The sequence below is a fragment of the Ischnura elegans genome, chromosome 9 (assembly GCF_921293095.1).
Source record: "Ischnura elegans chromosome 9, ioIscEleg1.1, whole genome shotgun sequence".
Lineage (NCBI taxonomy): Eukaryota > Metazoa > Arthropoda > Insecta > Odonata > Coenagrionidae > Ischnura > Ischnura elegans.
In genome coordinates this window covers 31,589,361-31,605,996 of record NC_060254.1, presented here as the reverse complement: position 1 = coordinate 31,605,996, position 16,636 = coordinate 31,589,361, and the positions used below count along the sequence as shown (strand labels likewise).

Below are 16,636 nucleotides of genomic sequence, written 5' to 3'. Positions count from 1 at the left end.
GAAATATAATCCTACCGTATGGGATTTTCACGTCTCAGGGCACATTTATATGTAGCCTCATTTCTTGGAGACTGGATGGCAGGCAAGCTTTTTAGGATGCCAGGGGTATATAATAATTATAAAAGTAAACAGCGAATCAAAGTTTATCACCAGTTCTTCAACCTGTAAGTTGGTGTTGATAGTGAGGGAAGATTACGCCCCTGTAATGTAAAGGCACTCACTGGAATAAGGGATATAGTTCTTTTCGCTTGGGCCACCTCGTACCGCGAAGGTATTATTATAGATCCCCAAAGAGCTTCACATGAGAACTCGGGACTTGTCCTAGAAGCCGATAGAAGCTGAATCTTCTTCGTCTGCAAGATCTCGTGCTATTTATTAGCGAAATGAAATGGTTCTGCACTTCGCCACTGTATACTTCCACGCGTCTGTTGAAATTCCTTTTTAGCCGAATGAAATGTAATGAAAAATTCGTGCTGAAACATAATAAGATAAACTTTTGATGTGTGTAAACTTTGATAGACGGTAATATCATCTCTATATGATGCTAATGACATAAGCATTGATCAAAAACCACTTTTTATGATTCCCTTTCATTAACCGTTTCTTCTTTATATTTAAATTATTTTGTTATTTTCTTTTCCAAATTTTTTTTGTGATACTAGGAATATTCTCATTTTTGAGGTACCTTCCTTAATGTAATTCATTATGTTCTAAATGCAAAATTAACAAATTCATTTGGTATTGAAATTTCGTTCTTAGGTTTCTCTGACACAGAACATTAATCAATGTACACAGTTATTTTTATACCTATTTAATCATGCGGACCTCATTTATGAGAGGGTCACCGACCCCACGCTGCAAAGTATAGGGATGATTTCTACCATTTCCTCCCACGCCTTTCTTACCATTGGGCTCTCGATGTGTGGGCAAAATTGAGAACGACGGATGCCCACGTGGGGGGAGCGAGGGTGGCCTCTGGAGGTGGAGTTTTGCATTACGCCCACAAAAAAAAGAGCAATCCTTTGGGGTCGCGAGGCGGAGGGGGAGAGAAAAATAATGGGAAGTGTGCATTGGCGTGATCTTCTGCGGTCGGTATGGGCTGTGGGTGTGTTGGGTGGCCCAAAGGGTTAACCCCGGTCGGGGCGGACTCGTGACCGCGCGAGGAAGTGACGCCCTTCGGCCGGTCACGATCGGCGTAATTCGGGCGCCGTATTGGTTGTAGGGAAGAGTGACGCAGAGGGATGAAAGGGAAATAGTGACGGAGAAAGGAGATGCGATATGACGATCAGTCGAAAGCGCTTTCTCGATGATTCAGTGACCGCGATGGAGGAAAAACGGGAACTCGATGAAGTTCGATTGTGCTCGAAGGAAGTATAAGATGGTTGGGAACTGACCTTATGCATACGAATGAATAGTACGTAGCAAGTGTGAAATTAGCGGTTGGAAGCGTAGTAATGGGGATCATAGTCACAGATCTAACGAAAAAATTAACTTATATTAGTAGATACTTACCACACTTAAAACTTAACTTTCGAAGCTTCATAATTACATCCATTAAATATGTTATATTTTTCGTCAAGTAGTACCTGGGTGAAGTAACTTTTGCCATCTTTTCAAGAAAATCCCAGGGCTTCAGATTGCTCGGAGGAATAAGTTCTCGTAATTAACAATAAATGCTCACTGTTTCAATCGCAATGAAGATGCTATGTGTTTCGCTGATTTGAGCAGAGAAAAAGTATTTGTAATTCATGAAATGTTTGCTTTCGGAGACTTAAGTATCTATTCAGTAAGACTGCAGTAAAGAGTAAAGGAATTCTAAATGCCTGGTCGGAATTCATTAGCTAATACGGATGAATTTGTGATTGCTTGAACGAATTTGATGAACCGGTAAAGAAACACGAACGAATGCATGGATGAAATTAGAAGAGATATTTTTACAAAGATAATTATTTTTACTTCATGCATTCTTACTTGCATCTATTCTTGTTTTAATTCGTTTAAATTTCTAGTTTATTTTCATTTATTGTTGATTTTACTTTGTAACTATAATGCCCTACTGTATCGTATTATCAGGCCTAAAAGATTACATCAAAAATTCAAAGCGCACGCTTTGTGCTTATGTCGATACTATTGCTTTAAGGCCTGGTTATACTTTATATTTACATGTAGAAGTTAATATCTACATGAATGGAGAATGAACGCCAAAATGCACCGTGTAACCACCCAACTTGGGCGAACGCACGAACAGAAAATGTAACCTGTTCTAATTAGGTCCATGCATTTTTACATGTTCCGTTACCCTCCACCAAATTCGTTCATATATTCACACATTAAGTTGTACTTGTTATGTACCGTGCAACCAGGTCTTTATTTATCTTTTTCGTATTTTAATAACGGCGTTATGTGATCATACACCCTTCCGAGGAGTAAATAATATTTACGCTCATTCAAAAATTTTAGCATGTGTACATCCTGGATTCAATGAGCAGCTCATCGCTCACTGTCCACGCGGTGGAGTTGGTCGGAATGGATGAGGCGAGAGGTTGGATGGAAGATTAGCGGGGAGAACGTCTCGTGGTGAACTGGAGATGTCTGCTCCACGTCGTATCTCTCTCCTCTTTCGCACGCCCATTTCCATCGGCTGGGCAGCTCTCGTGCTCCCCACCCTCCTTTGCCCCGCGACCCTTGTTCATTTATCGTCACGATCGCCTAATCCGCTTTTGTTCTCGCTGACGTGCTCACCCGCGCTTTCCTAACTTCATTCCTTCAACGTCCTCCCCGCCTTGCACTTATCGGGATGGAAATGGCTATCGAGTCAAATTAGGTCTCACTTTCCACGCGCGAGGAATGCTTTCCGGAGTCGGCTAATTTATTTACCTTCCCCGTCAAAGTAGTTCGTTGTCGCGAATGGACGTGGTCTTTTTGTCTCTTGCTTCTGCTCATGTACGGGCGAGTGTTAGTCCATGATTGCAATCTTGTAGGTATCGATGAGATTTCTTTTGTATCATTTCAATTCGTCTTACTAAAATAATTGGAGTATTGCCGCTTAATGCAGCCTTTTATGCCCATGGAATGAGCGAATGAATGCGGGTATACCCATCAAATGATGTTACCTGAGAATTTTCACTGATAATTTGCCACGCTACAATCATTAAGCACTAAAATATTTGTGCAACAATCCTACTATGAGATTCATACAGGTATGAAGGAAATACATAGAAATGTTTATGAAATAAAGAATACTATCCAATCCTTGTCCTATTATGGTACAACAGTTGCTTTAATTTCCCCAGAAATCTAGTTTTTAAAAAATAATCATTTGTGATTTTTTCACCGATTCACATGTGAGAAATTCTGGTGTTATAATGTCATTGCCTAATTTACTAGGATTTTCTAGCGAATGCGTCATCATGTATGACGATTGTGAATATACAATTGCCTAATATTCCATCTATAACTCTTATATGCAGTTCTCCTCAGTGCAGATATAGGGTGATTTATCTTCGTGAAGCTCCATTTGAAATAATTTCATTAAATAGACTTATTATCATATTTTTCCTCTCGTTAGGGTTGCAGAAGTTGGTAAGACAGTTTTTGACATTTGCTCCAATGATTTTCTGCGTCGATAATTTTTGTTTCTGACGTTTTCCATTTTTTTAAAGTGCGTTTAGACTTTACATTTGTGAGTGCTTAGTTGTTCTATGTAAATTATAAAATGTATTGATGTCGTGCTTCAAGTACGTGCGAAGTACCTATATGGGATCCGCGACATAAAAATTTAATCGTTGGTCTGAATTAATACAAAAGAAAGCAGCGCGATTTGCAGAAACTGCTTCGAGCCAACTGAGAGCATCAAATAGATTTTGCACCAATTTATTGGCAGCAACTGAAGACTCAATTAAATCGTGGTAAGCTTAGATTGATTGGGCAGTGAAGAGCAGATACCTTACAGAACGCCAGAGTACGTCATCTTAGAAGCGCACTTTATTTCTAGGTGTAACAGGAATGAATAAATTAGAGGAATATTTTGCCTAACGAATAGGTACCTATAGGAATTTTTTCGTTGGTCAGTAAAGAATTTAAAGAAATGCCTTCCTATCCACGCAATCCTAATTTTTTTGCGCATTTCGTTGATTAATTTTAAATAAAAATATATCTTAATTTTTAAAATGGGGTTTAGCCTATCCCTCCCTATTCAGGTAGCTTGCGGTATAGTGATGTTGAAATGTTGTTGAGTAATTGAAGCTTTCGCGGTTCATGGTGATATTTAGATGTTTGAGTGAATGCCGCGTGATATGATAAGAGATATGGACTGGTGATTAATAATTGTCCATGAATAGGTTTATCATGCAGCAAAAACCCGCATGTCTAATTATCAATATTCATAACTTTTAAATAATGTTCAATAAATGATGCGAAAGGCGATAATAATTGGTATGAAGTATGCAAAGCATCATTTTCGTCCCTTGATGCTTTCACCCCCTTTAACGCCGTAAAATATGACGCATAGAGAGCAGTGGGATGCAGATGCACACGATGCACTCTTTTGAAAGGAAGGATGAGGGAAGCTGCGAGGCTAAGCGGACGGGAAGAGGACGATTGAGTTTGGAATGGTTCATTTAACGATCTTATCATCTTCCCCGCGGAATGGAGGTCACGTCATTCTGGGAAACAAACAGAACGAAAAAGAACAAGGGAAGAAGAAAAGGCTTTCCGCATGACGAGTCCTCAATCACCCGCTTGAACGAGTTTTTCCAAAGTCCAACTTTATCCCCGCGGGCGCGACCGACAACGGAAACTGCGCGATCCAATTTTTTTTTCACAAAACAAAAACAACTGCCGAAAGGCTCGATTCCGAAACTTTTTTTTTTCGTTGTTTCGTTAAGGGAGCGAACGAATCGCTCGTTGTCGATTCGAACCGGTAACAAATAAACGGCCTGCGAGTATTCTTGCTGGCAAAGCACAATAATAATTTTACGCCGCTCTTCCCAGCGGATGCCCGAAAATGCGTCGGGATAGCGCGCTCATTTTCGGCCATTTGCTCCGAGCCCCGAGCTCTGTCATCATTCCACGGCTTCCAATCAGAAATAATTTGCTTTAATTTCGACGCGTAATCAAATTTGCTCTAATCCTCCTCCACCCCTTCCCCCCGTTCCGTCTATCCATTTTTTTTATCGCGGAATGCGTGCAAAGAGAGAAAAAAGGATTGATTGAAAGTGTTCGCGCAAATACCCAAGGCAGTCGAATTGCTGAGTCTCTTGTTTTTCCCTTTTTTGTTCAAATGCGAAAAAGGAAAAGAAAAAATCACTGCCATGGATGGAGTAGCGAGAAAGAATTGCGTTTTTTGTGTCGGCGCTCGTATTTGTGTTAGGGCGTGTTTTTTATCTAGGTGTGTGCATCAGGAAGATTAGTGATTACCAGCCGAAGCAAAAACATTGATTTGGCTTTCATTCTTTCTGCATCGTGGCTTGTGATGACTTTAGATTGACCACCACTTGTTGTTTTTGTGCTATCTTGTAAAAAAAGGTAACTTTCACTTTCGGCTGGTCGATATCGGTGTTCGTTTTAACTGAAACGATCTTTGGCGATGAATTATTATCATATTAGAAGGTAGTTGTGTATAATAGTGCTTTAAAACGTTGTATAGGGTGAAAATTAGATCGTTTTAATAACTTTTGATATCCTTTACAGATTGATTGCTGATTGCATCCCCATGGTTAAAAACAGCGTATTTCCATTTATCTATCTTTTGTTTACAAAATTTTATTTTTTCAACGTTTACCAGTCTCTTTATCAATTATTTGATGTGAATATTTTAAATCTTAAAATTTAGCGATTCAATGGAGTGCCACTGATTCCATTATTTTATTTTCAGGAACGGATCCATTCACGCTGTACTTCGGTGTCAAATTCTACGCAGCCGATCCATGCAAGTTATTGGAAGAGATCACTAGGTAAGTGGACATAACATTCATGTCATGAAAAGTAGTAATTAACATTTCCGTGTGGTTTATTTCAAATCAGAAGCTTGAACGTCGGTGAAAATCACGCAAATAGCCGTGAGATAAAATTCCTTCAAACCGCGAATGGAACCCCGGACCGTTGTCTTTCGGGTCACCTTGCAGACGTACACGTTATCCATCTTCTGTAATTCTCATGGCAAATTTACTGAGGTTCAGCAATGTTAGGTGATCGGCCCTTGCGGTCTAACAAGAATGTATCGCGAGGGAATATTGGCTTACCTCTGCAACTGCCATAAGGCTAACCCCTTCTAGTGCAAAAAACAGCGCTTGGCACAAAAAGCGGGCTATTTAAAACCTTATAGGGGTATTATTTCTCATGGCAATTAATGTAAACGGTTTATGCAATTTTCAAAGCTGTAATTTGAAAGAGCATAAAATCAATAACCAAGTAATTGTGGACGAAGAAGTGATATGTATACTAATATACCAATTTATTTAAATAACGTGAAAACTGGATTTTCGATCACTTGTGCGATTCCGTGGAAAATTCTACCTCTTGATAGAGGTGTGGGCAGTGAAATTTGTGCAGTGTGTATTACCCTAAGTTTTGTATTGCTCTATTATGAGGCTCAAGGTCAACCGAAGGATATCAAATGCGATATTCTTCGGCGAATATAGTGACTTTTTACGGAGTCGGTTTGGTCGTTCTGTTTATTTATATTATGTGCACGCTCATCCTTCAAATTTTGGTCAATAAACCTCAAAATATATTTTTTCTCAAAAACTCGCCGATAATTTATCAATGGATGAACGATCCTCGGCCGTGATACAATTGAATCAAATTCATTCCCCAAATCCACATTCTTTAGATGGAAAGTTCAAAAATTGGGCGGAGAAAGTGATTGGTTAAATGGAATTCGAATTATTTTATGACTATGTAAACTAAAATATGATTTAATGCTTTCCCGGCGAATAATGTGGGTAAACTTTTCTCGGGATTCCCACCGGGTTAATGTTTTAATATCGGACAACGTTTCAAGTACTCGGCACTCATCTTCAGGGCCTGAAGATGAATGCCGAGACGGTACTTGAAACGTTGGCCGATATTAAAACATTAACCCGGTGGGAATCCCGAGAAAAGTTTACCCACTATTTACTCTACTTAAAAATTTAAAAATTATAGTATTTGGCAGGTAAGGAAGATAGTAAGCTACAATAAATTTGAAAAATTCTTTTTAATGAATTTTAAAATTTTAGTGCGAGATAAATGGAAAACTTCGCAAATTCACAGGAATTTCTTTCTTTTAACGTATTTTTTTCGATTCCAGTGTCACTAAAGCTAGTTTTATTATTATTTATATGTTTTACCATTTATGAGTATTGTAAACGTTTGAAGTTTTATTGATCCGAATTTTAAATTTATTTTTGTTACGATTTGTATAAATATTGCAAATTCTGAAGTTATTTTAGAAGCATGGATTCCGATGGTTGAGATATAACCGTTTTCGTCGAGAAACAGACCGGAGTTCGTCAGCCGAAGGAAGTGATGCGTACCCGCCACAATTGCAGCTTTTGTGCGTGGAAAGAATGAGATGAACTTTTTGCTCCGTATTCCCTTCGTGCGCAGGCGTTTCAGCGTTGCCTAAGGATGAACAGGATGACCTGCCCACTTACACGTATATCCGCGAACCGCTCTCCGCGTGCTGCCCCGGCGTGGGAATTGATATAAAACGGGTTGATGCCTTCCGCCCGGCCACTCCCTTCGCAATTTCCCGTCTCCTCAGCTGACCTCTCCGTGACGGCAATTGAGGTGGCGGGGTAGCGGCAGAACTAGGTGCACTCTTAGGCTTTTGAAACGGTACGGAAAAGTGGCCTCGGATTTTTTAATCCTCCGCCTTGCCTTAACTGTTTTCACTTTTTTTCGTGATTGTGGCCTTTTCAACGGCTGTAATTCAAGTAAACCCTCAAAATATATCTATAGCTATAAGATATAAATTTATCTTAAGAATTGGGAAAAAATTAAGGCGCATTAAATAAAATTAAGTAGCTGAAGAATTTTAAAATCTCAAATGTTGCAAATTCCGGAGAATAGCCTTGGCAGTCTTCATACATACCACCTGAAATGGGCTGGCAGTGAAAGGGTTAACGATTTTTCCGTAAGTTGGTTAATTTCTGAACTTCCTCCGATCGAAGTCAATAATTAGGAAAAATTTTAAAATCCGAAGGTTAAAGCGTGATAGAGTGAAATTGTTGCATTTGTATTATAAGTGGAGAATAAATACTTGACTTTTCAATGATTATTCCTCAAGGTCTTGCAGATGATGTAGTAACATCAAAAACAAGGTCGAAATAATTTTAATAATCTTGGAAAATTGCAAGCATTTATTACAGTATGGTAAAAATATGTTTGAAATCATTGACAGTGTCAATTTGCTAAAAGTAAAACATTGACGTATTACATTGCATTTATAGTATTCCAAACGATTTCCTGCTGGACTTAAATTTTAATAATGCATCTAAGAGGCTTGCTCATATTGGTTAGTTGAAGAATCGTTAGTTGAAGGTAGATGCAACCTGATTGTAGAAGATATCAATTGGCATAGAGAGAGGTAACTTTGTTTTTTTAATAACTAAGTCAACGTGAAAGTGCTGGTAAGAGTTTACTATGCATACCCCGGCAGTGGCGCCGACTCCATGGGGCCTGAGGGGGCCCGAGCCCCCCCAAAAATTCGTTACAGATGTGAGGAAAAAATGTGTCAGGCTAGTCAATTTTCCCCGGTGTGTCCAGATATCGAGGTTCGAGTGATCAGGGTTCTAATGTTGATCATATGACTCTTCTAAAATGCTTAAAAAACTTAAAATTCACTACTTATAAAATATACCGGGGCAAGGTCCCCGGTTTGGGCCCCCCCAATATTTTTTGTAAGTCGGCACCCCTGTACCCCGGTACATTTCCAGATACCTTCAATTTTCTTACGTTAGTCCAGCACTGCGCTACGTGAAAAACCAATTGAGCGGAGGTAACGTTTTCTTTTAAAAATTCATTCCTTGATTTGATGATCGTCTGAATTGTTAGGATAAAAGATGGATATTTTTGTATTATAGTCACAATAAATACAGCGAATAAAATGAATGAACTAAAAAAACTCACCCGCGCGCAAACCCGAGGGAAATTCATTCGGGATATTTTTAGTTTAAAATAACTTCAGTGCTCTACCATTTATCCAAGCTTAAGAAGGAACATTACTCCTTATCGATCGTCTATCTTTTATTTATTTTCGTGATTTATTGGCCGTATAAAACTTAACACTTTAATATGGAAAGATTCCGAGGTACCTACACACAGTGAACTCCTATCATCATTAAAGAGTAACACATAAGTTTTTTTTATTTATTTATCACATCCCCCGTAAACAGCACATAACGGCCTTTTACAACGAGGGTTTCCAATATGAACAAAGTACAACACAAACATCCATGCCCTGGATAGGGATCACCTACCCAGGCGGGATTCGAACCCACGACCTACGGTTTGACAGGCGAGGACTTTACCCCACCGCCAATATATATATAAAGCCGAAATATAAATAAAAATTTATATTTCGGCTTCGGCTATCCGATCTAAATTTTGTTTCACGATTATCTTTACGTGTGTCGCTGACCTCGGTAACAGATGTTCACGTGTCACCATAGGGTTTCTAGGGGCGAGAGAAACGCTTTTATTGATGAAGTAGCGGGAGTAGATTAATGAAGGCGCTTCCTGTGAACCCTCCTTTCAACTCGGCTCCTTATCTCTTGTCTCTATTTGCGAAGCGCGTGAACGTGCATCCAAACCTATTTCTATCGCGTATTCACTCCCCTCCTATGACAAGACACGCGTTCCGCTTTGGGAAGCGAGCAATTGGTTCGAGCACCAAGGAGGAGAGATGACAACGCAGTTGGCAATCAGGAAGATTTCAACCGTGCGAACTACTTAGCTGAGCATCATCCTGTCGTGTTCACGTACTCAGGGCTTTTGTGTCTCATCCTGGTGAGTCAAGCGAGGAATCCCTTAATCTTCTCCCTCTATCATCCTTACAATATAGTCACAAAATAATATAACTACGTTGGTAGGATATTGTACTTAATTTGCGGTTTTGAAGTGCGCAAACAGTTCATACGTATGGTATTTCATTAAATTTTGTCTTTCAGGGTACGTGAATTAAATGGAATCTTGGGCGTTGAAAGTAATTTCAGAATGCATTAGTCATAATTTATGAGTCGTAATTACGGTCATTACCGAAATAATTACCGTTACGACCATAAACAGTTTTTGTGTGGAATTATCTAAAGAGTAAAGAAAGGATCGGCAAAGAGAAAAGGCGAAGTTTTTTTTTCAAGTCTGAATAAGGATATATCCACCGGTTAATTATTGGGAAAATGTTGCTGAGGTTACAATTCATCTTAAAGGGTATAGCTAACGAATAAAAAAGATGAGACTGCTGTATTTCTTTCCATTTTTCTGCATTCGTCGATGTATTCCTGCTATGATCAATAAATTCAACATGGATACTGATGTATATTTTTAATGGAAATCCATAGGTATACCATCTTTCGTGGCATGAACATAGATGCTCACCCCCCAAAAAAAGGTATTATGAGGTGGAAACTCGAGCACAATTCTAGGAGAAAAGTCTGAATGTGGATACGTGAGAAGCATCTTAAATGTATACTTCGCCGAGATATGAATGCCTACCTGTACGGAGTGGATGAAAGAATTTCCCCACTGACCTACTTGTTCGGGCGGAGTAAAAAAATTGCCCTCGAGTTGCGTTCTCCCGCCTTGCCATCTAATTCAAGAGCGGATGGGATCTAGCCTCAAGCGGTGGACTTCTTATAATCAGATGCACGTTCTGCTTCAGATGAAATAAGTGCCTTTTTACGGAATGGGAGAACCGTGCCACCATCTGTAATAGTTATTGCGCCTTCAGATAAAAGGAGGAATCACGAAAAATGTTGCCGAAGGGAATGGAAATTATTAGAAGCTATAAATATATAAACCTTTCACCTCGGTATAATCTGTACGAAATTCTCCCGCAAAACAACCTATTTGGAGGAAGTAGCATTAGGAATGATTCATTTTTTTAGATAATATGGGGTGAAATGGATGAAGTTTACAGAATTGGTCCTTTCCCGTTTATTAGTGTGCTCCATTTGGCACTATAGAATAGTGCATGTATTTTTTACATCTTAGGAATCTAGGAAATTCTCGGCTAAGTTTGATATTTCAGCTTGGAACTCTTTCCACGCCATGGCGCGCCGTTCCCTGATTCCTATCTAATTTTGCAGTGAGCAGCTGTTCCTCTCAAAATATCAAAGGAGCAAGTAACTTGTACAGGTGAACTTTCCTAAATCCAAATATAAAAAAACTAAGAACTTGATCGGTGACCACTAAATTGGGTAAGAGGCAATGCAATATGCGTACGGTAATTATAATTGCTGTTTAGTATCCCTGGAAATTGAACTCCCCTGAAATTTAGTACTCCACAGGTGAATCCCGATAAAATATTCGCTGGCAATGGCTTTGATTTAGCAATACCTGTTGTATTCCGAATAATATACCTAGATATGTAGAGTAAAATGTCACCTTTGTATTTGCTAATAATATTTTTTCTTGTGAAACGCTTGGAAAGCTCATATTGATATTAAGCCCAGCTGACATGATCTACGAAGGGTTAAATTTTTGTGACACAATTTTTCTCTACACTGTATAGCATAGAGGATATTAAGTAACACCGCTTCCCTTGCAGGACTGGCTGTTGCGTTGGGGCGTATGCCGGGGAAAAACCAGATCGCCCCGTGCCTCAAACCCCAAATTACCATCCACACTCAAGAGCCCGAGACTTTTCGAGAAGTCGAGTCGCTTGCCCGTAATCATTATTCTAATTTCCAGCCTCCTGTCCTCTTTCCTTGGTGCCTCTTTTATTATTTCCTCTGACCTTCCCTTTGCTTATTCATGTGTGAGTTTTCTCACGCGCAAAGTGCCTTCAGGGGTTCAGAGGCCTCCCCACCCATTCTTCGGGGGGGCACACCCATTTCACTCCACCCCCCTTTCGGGGTCACTCTCCGCGTCTCATCCCTGTCCTTCCGCCGCTAAATACCTCCGATCACGCAACGTTTCTTCTCTCGGCCCATCCGTCTCCTCCAGCATCTCTCCTCGTTTCCTTTTGATCTCGCCACCCACACCTGGTCTTCCCTCTCTCTTCTCTTACAGCCATCGTTTTACTTCCATGTTCTCCGCGAAATGTTTACGATGAAGCTCAGGAGACATCTCGTGTGTAGAATTACTCATTGCGCTATCCTGTTCCTAGAAAAAATGCTTTCCCAAAAGTCATTTTTACAGTCTTTATATCAACTCACCAACCTGTCTGTTTGTCTGGTACAAATCTTGTAACTGAAATTTGACTCACTTCCTGTGAAGCAAAAACGCTGAAATTTTGCACACTTCTTCATTTCCGGTGACAATACATGAAAATATAACTTTTTCTCTCCAACCCCCCTTTAACCACCCCCCAGTCAACCTATAGCCCCCCAAAACATGTTTTTGATCAAAGAAGTTCCAAATGGTCGATTTTCGTGTTTTGCGACCACAGTAAAAGTTATCCACCATAAAATTTCCCATCGACTCAGCCCTAGCTTGGGGGATTCGCCTTGCTTTACTCGGCGAGACCCCCGCTTTCGAAAATTTTTCAAAGTCCCTCCGTCGTCTCGGGTCCGGCTTCGGACTTTGAAAAATGTCGTCCGAATTCCGTCGTCCCAGGTCCGGACTCTGGACTGAAATTTTTCGGCACTTAGATTTTTTTCGAAAATCGTCAAAAAAATTTTCTTCCCTTCGAGCGCCTGCAGATTCGTAGTAATAAATATAATGACTTTTTTAATACGTCACTTTTGGTTTTTCGGGGTCACTGAGTTTTTTTGCTTTGTGTCATATATAAACGTTGCTCATCCCCTGTAATCCAAATATAAAGGCTGGTTTAAAAAAAAAAAATTTTTATAAGAGCTTATTAATTATTGCCTTACAATTCTGGAATTATCTCGCTGAAAACAAGAACAGAATGGCTTTATCTGTACGTGAAGATTTCTTGGGTCTCAAAACGGATAAGGTCCTCGATATCTCCTTCCAACGTTTAGATGTGCAACTCGCACATCGTTCCGAGAGATTCAGAAATCCAATCAGGAATCCCTGAGGTCTTTATGGAGGGCCTTACCCGGTGTAAGACTCGAGAATTCTTCACTGCCATTGCTCGACGAGAAAAAACCAGACATTAAATCGGCTCTACATTTGCATAAAAAACGTACTTTACACGACTCAATTCAGTGCAGAGAAGAATGAAACTTAGTGTGCTTAATAAATCGCGCACTGATAGTTATGAATAGTCTATAACTTTAAATATCGCTTCTTATTGTTAGTTTTTCTCTACCTTTACCATAATATCTATTTTTTCGTTTTCATTGAAATATTTCTCTTTTGATTTTCCAAGCACTGGTTCGTTTTTTTGAAATCCAAGAATGATACCCAGAATATAATCAATTTATATTATATTCTCTTTCGCTTCTCTCTTACGCAAACATTTATCGTGGCTTCGCTATTTTTCTTAGGATTGTTTAATGCTCCCCTGAGTTATTTCTTATTAGTGAAAATGGAAGTACGACATAAATTCTCCACGAGTTAATGGTGAGTTGGTGTTAGCGGTCCAAAACATTCGAATTTTCTCAAATTAATGTATAGATAATGGACATAATGAGCATGGATTCCTAGTACATGGAGTTAGATAATAGGGACTGGACACACGTGAAGATTTCTGTCCGCCTTATTGCCGCTTATGCATCGATATTCCGCTAGATGACGGGACGGACAGTTGCCCTTGTTAGGCATTACACGCGTTGGGAATTCGATGGGAAAATGCCTATTTTTCAAATTTATTTTCCATTTTTAAGGGAAAAATGAATAGCACATACTTCTTTAAGCTGCGCATTCTTACTTTAGCATTTTCAAAGCGGCTTTCGTACTCCAATTATATAAAAACATTTTTTACCATGGAAGGCACATCGAACACTCAAATGCATTTTTCGAAGCTCTTTCATTCAGGAAATGAATTATTACCTAACTATTAGAGTAACTGAATATTAGAATACCGAATAATTTGAGTGCTGATATATAAGTATCTATAAGTAATCAATGAATTACTCACTTACTTGAACGCAGATCTGAACTACTGAAACACTGATTGACATGTTTCAAAAAGTGAACAATGTTTTAAGTCTTATGAAAAGCACTTGGAATATGTAGGCGATTGTTAATAATGTTTAAAATATGAAACTCATGATAATTAATGACAATTATTGGTGAGATAATTGACACAATTTAGGGCAAATTTATACCTTCATTGTCAAATTAATAACTACCGTTTATTTTAGCTAGCAACCAAAAATTGATTCTGTCTATTTTATATTGAGTTAATATTAGTTCTATAACGGTCAGTTACCATAGGAGAAAATGTCTCATCTCCTTTAATTATCGTTTGTATTTAAAGTATTTTTTATTTTCTGTCTATCACTTCCGAACTCCTTTTCGATATTTTAATTGATGCATCATCCGTGAATGTCTCAACCCGTAATATTGCGTCATCATTATTTTTTTCTTTGTCCTAATTTGCTGCGTGTTGCACAACCAGAACTTGAACGCTCTGAAAAAAAAACAATATATTTACTCTCGGAGAACCAACCCGCCGAGGCTAATGTATATCATTTGAGTAATGACCGCCCTTGCTTCGGCCAAAATTGCGATGAGCCCAGCCCTTTTTTCTATTTCTCACGTGTTCAGTATCGAGAACTGATGTGCTAATTTATGAAACGGTGGGAAGAAATCGGAGATCCGGGAAGCCAAGATTAAGAAGTCGTGTGAGATGATGACTCACGGGATCTTATGATCCGCCTTTGTGACTTCTCTTTGTGGTCGTGACTCCCTATTCCCATGGCTGATTTCGAGTGACTGAACAGCTATTGGGATATTTTGTGACCGTCATTAGTGTTTCCATGTCTTCCTCCATTATATCTAGAAAAACCTTAAGTGTATTTAATAAATATATCAAAAAAATCGTTTAAAATAAAAGATATACTTACAGCGGAAATTTAAACGTAGAACTAAAGAAACAGTTTATGAGAATTTACATTTGGAGAATGCTTTTCTACGTAAGAGAAGAATGGACAATGACCGCCGTGGAGAAATCAAGGGTAGAGGCCTTTGAAATGTGGTGTTGCAGAAGAATGATGAGGATGGAACTAATAGATCGACCGAGTTAGTAATTAGAAAGTCCTAAGAAGAATAGAAGAGAAGAGAAGCCTCATGAAAACCTTGACAAGATGACGGAACAACCTTATTGGCCATATCTTGAGACGTGATGGTAGCTATCAACGAGGGACAAGTAGATGGCAAGAACAGAAAAGGAATGTCTCGAGCAAAATGTATTGATCAGTTAAAGAAGGATGTGAAAGAGTAGACATACGTAGGTGTGAAAATATTAGCTGATCGGAGAATTCAGTGGAGTGCTGGGTCAAACCAATCTTAGGGATTGTTGACCAGTGATGGTGAACGAAATAGCTACAGTATTAACAGGTACCTCTTAGATGAAGAGATTTTTTCATCTTTTGGTTTAAAGATACGCTTCTCCTCTATTAATTGCTTCTTCTGAGATTCTTATTTTTATGTGGTAATTATGCTTACTTGTAATAGTAGATCACAATTAATTTTCTACAGAAACCCACTTGCTAAATTATGTGTTTTTTAAAAACTGCAGCTATATATGTTGTGTTAATGTACGTGACTATCGCCATAGAGTAAGTATATATACTTACTCTATGGCGAGCGTTCAAGTATATATACTTACTCTATGCTATCGCGTAACGCTAGTGCTCTGTATATCTCTCCTTGCTTCAATCCAAGCTTAAAATAATGATTACAAACTGACTTAAAGTGTTCCCGCGTGCTCTCGAGAGGCTAGGGGATTAACCCTTGAGTACACGTCATTTCCTGAGTGCAAGTTTAACACTTAATTGTCCAGGAAGTGCCTCGAAAAAGAGTGATGGCGCTATATTTCAACCGTACGGAATAAAACAACCGATTGCTTTTGGGCCCCAGCGTTTCAAAGTGTTTTTTGCGAGGTGTGGCAATTAATGCGAGAAGTGAGATGTCAGTGGTTTTATTGATCTTACTTTAATTTTTCTCTGAACAAAAGGTCCATTTATTGCTCCCTTCCTACTTGACTATCATGCGTTTTTTTTATATAATTCCATGGTGAAGAATGAGCTGCCCCGAGAAGTGAATGCTCTTGTCATTTTTTACTACTCTCGAGGTGTGTTCTGTCGCAAAGTTGAAGTGCTGGGGCATCAAGGATTTTTCAGCGGAGAGTATTAGGAAGACGAGGGCGGGGGTCGAAGAGGATACGATAATCTTTTTAACTTCAAGTTTTCCCGCGCGACTGTGGCGCTGTGCGGAGAAGATACTGCGTACTGTCTTGTGACTTGTATGCCGTTTAGTATAGACCTATTCCTCAAAACCCTTCAAAACTCTGAAGAGGAAGATGATTATCCCTTACTACCTAGCTTCATTGGTAGAGCGTCAGACGCGAATTCTG

At 39.2% G+C, this 16,636-nt stretch overlaps 1 protein-coding gene across 5 annotated transcripts in view; it reads left to right on the top strand.

Moving 5' to 3' along the window:
* The window catches only part of LOC124165942 (band 4.1-like protein 4A), an 868,424-nt gene that overhangs the window by 592,249 nt on the left and 259,539 nt on the right, over positions 1–16,636 (top strand). For all 5 annotated transcript variants that reach the window (XM_046543480.1, XM_046543483.1, XM_046543479.1 and 2 more), the window contains exon 5: positions 5,876–5,954. In XM_046543480.1, coding sequence (XP_046399436.1) covers positions 5,876–5,954 — 79 coding nt within the window. The remainder of the gene's footprint in view (positions 1–5,875; positions 5,955–16,636) is intronic.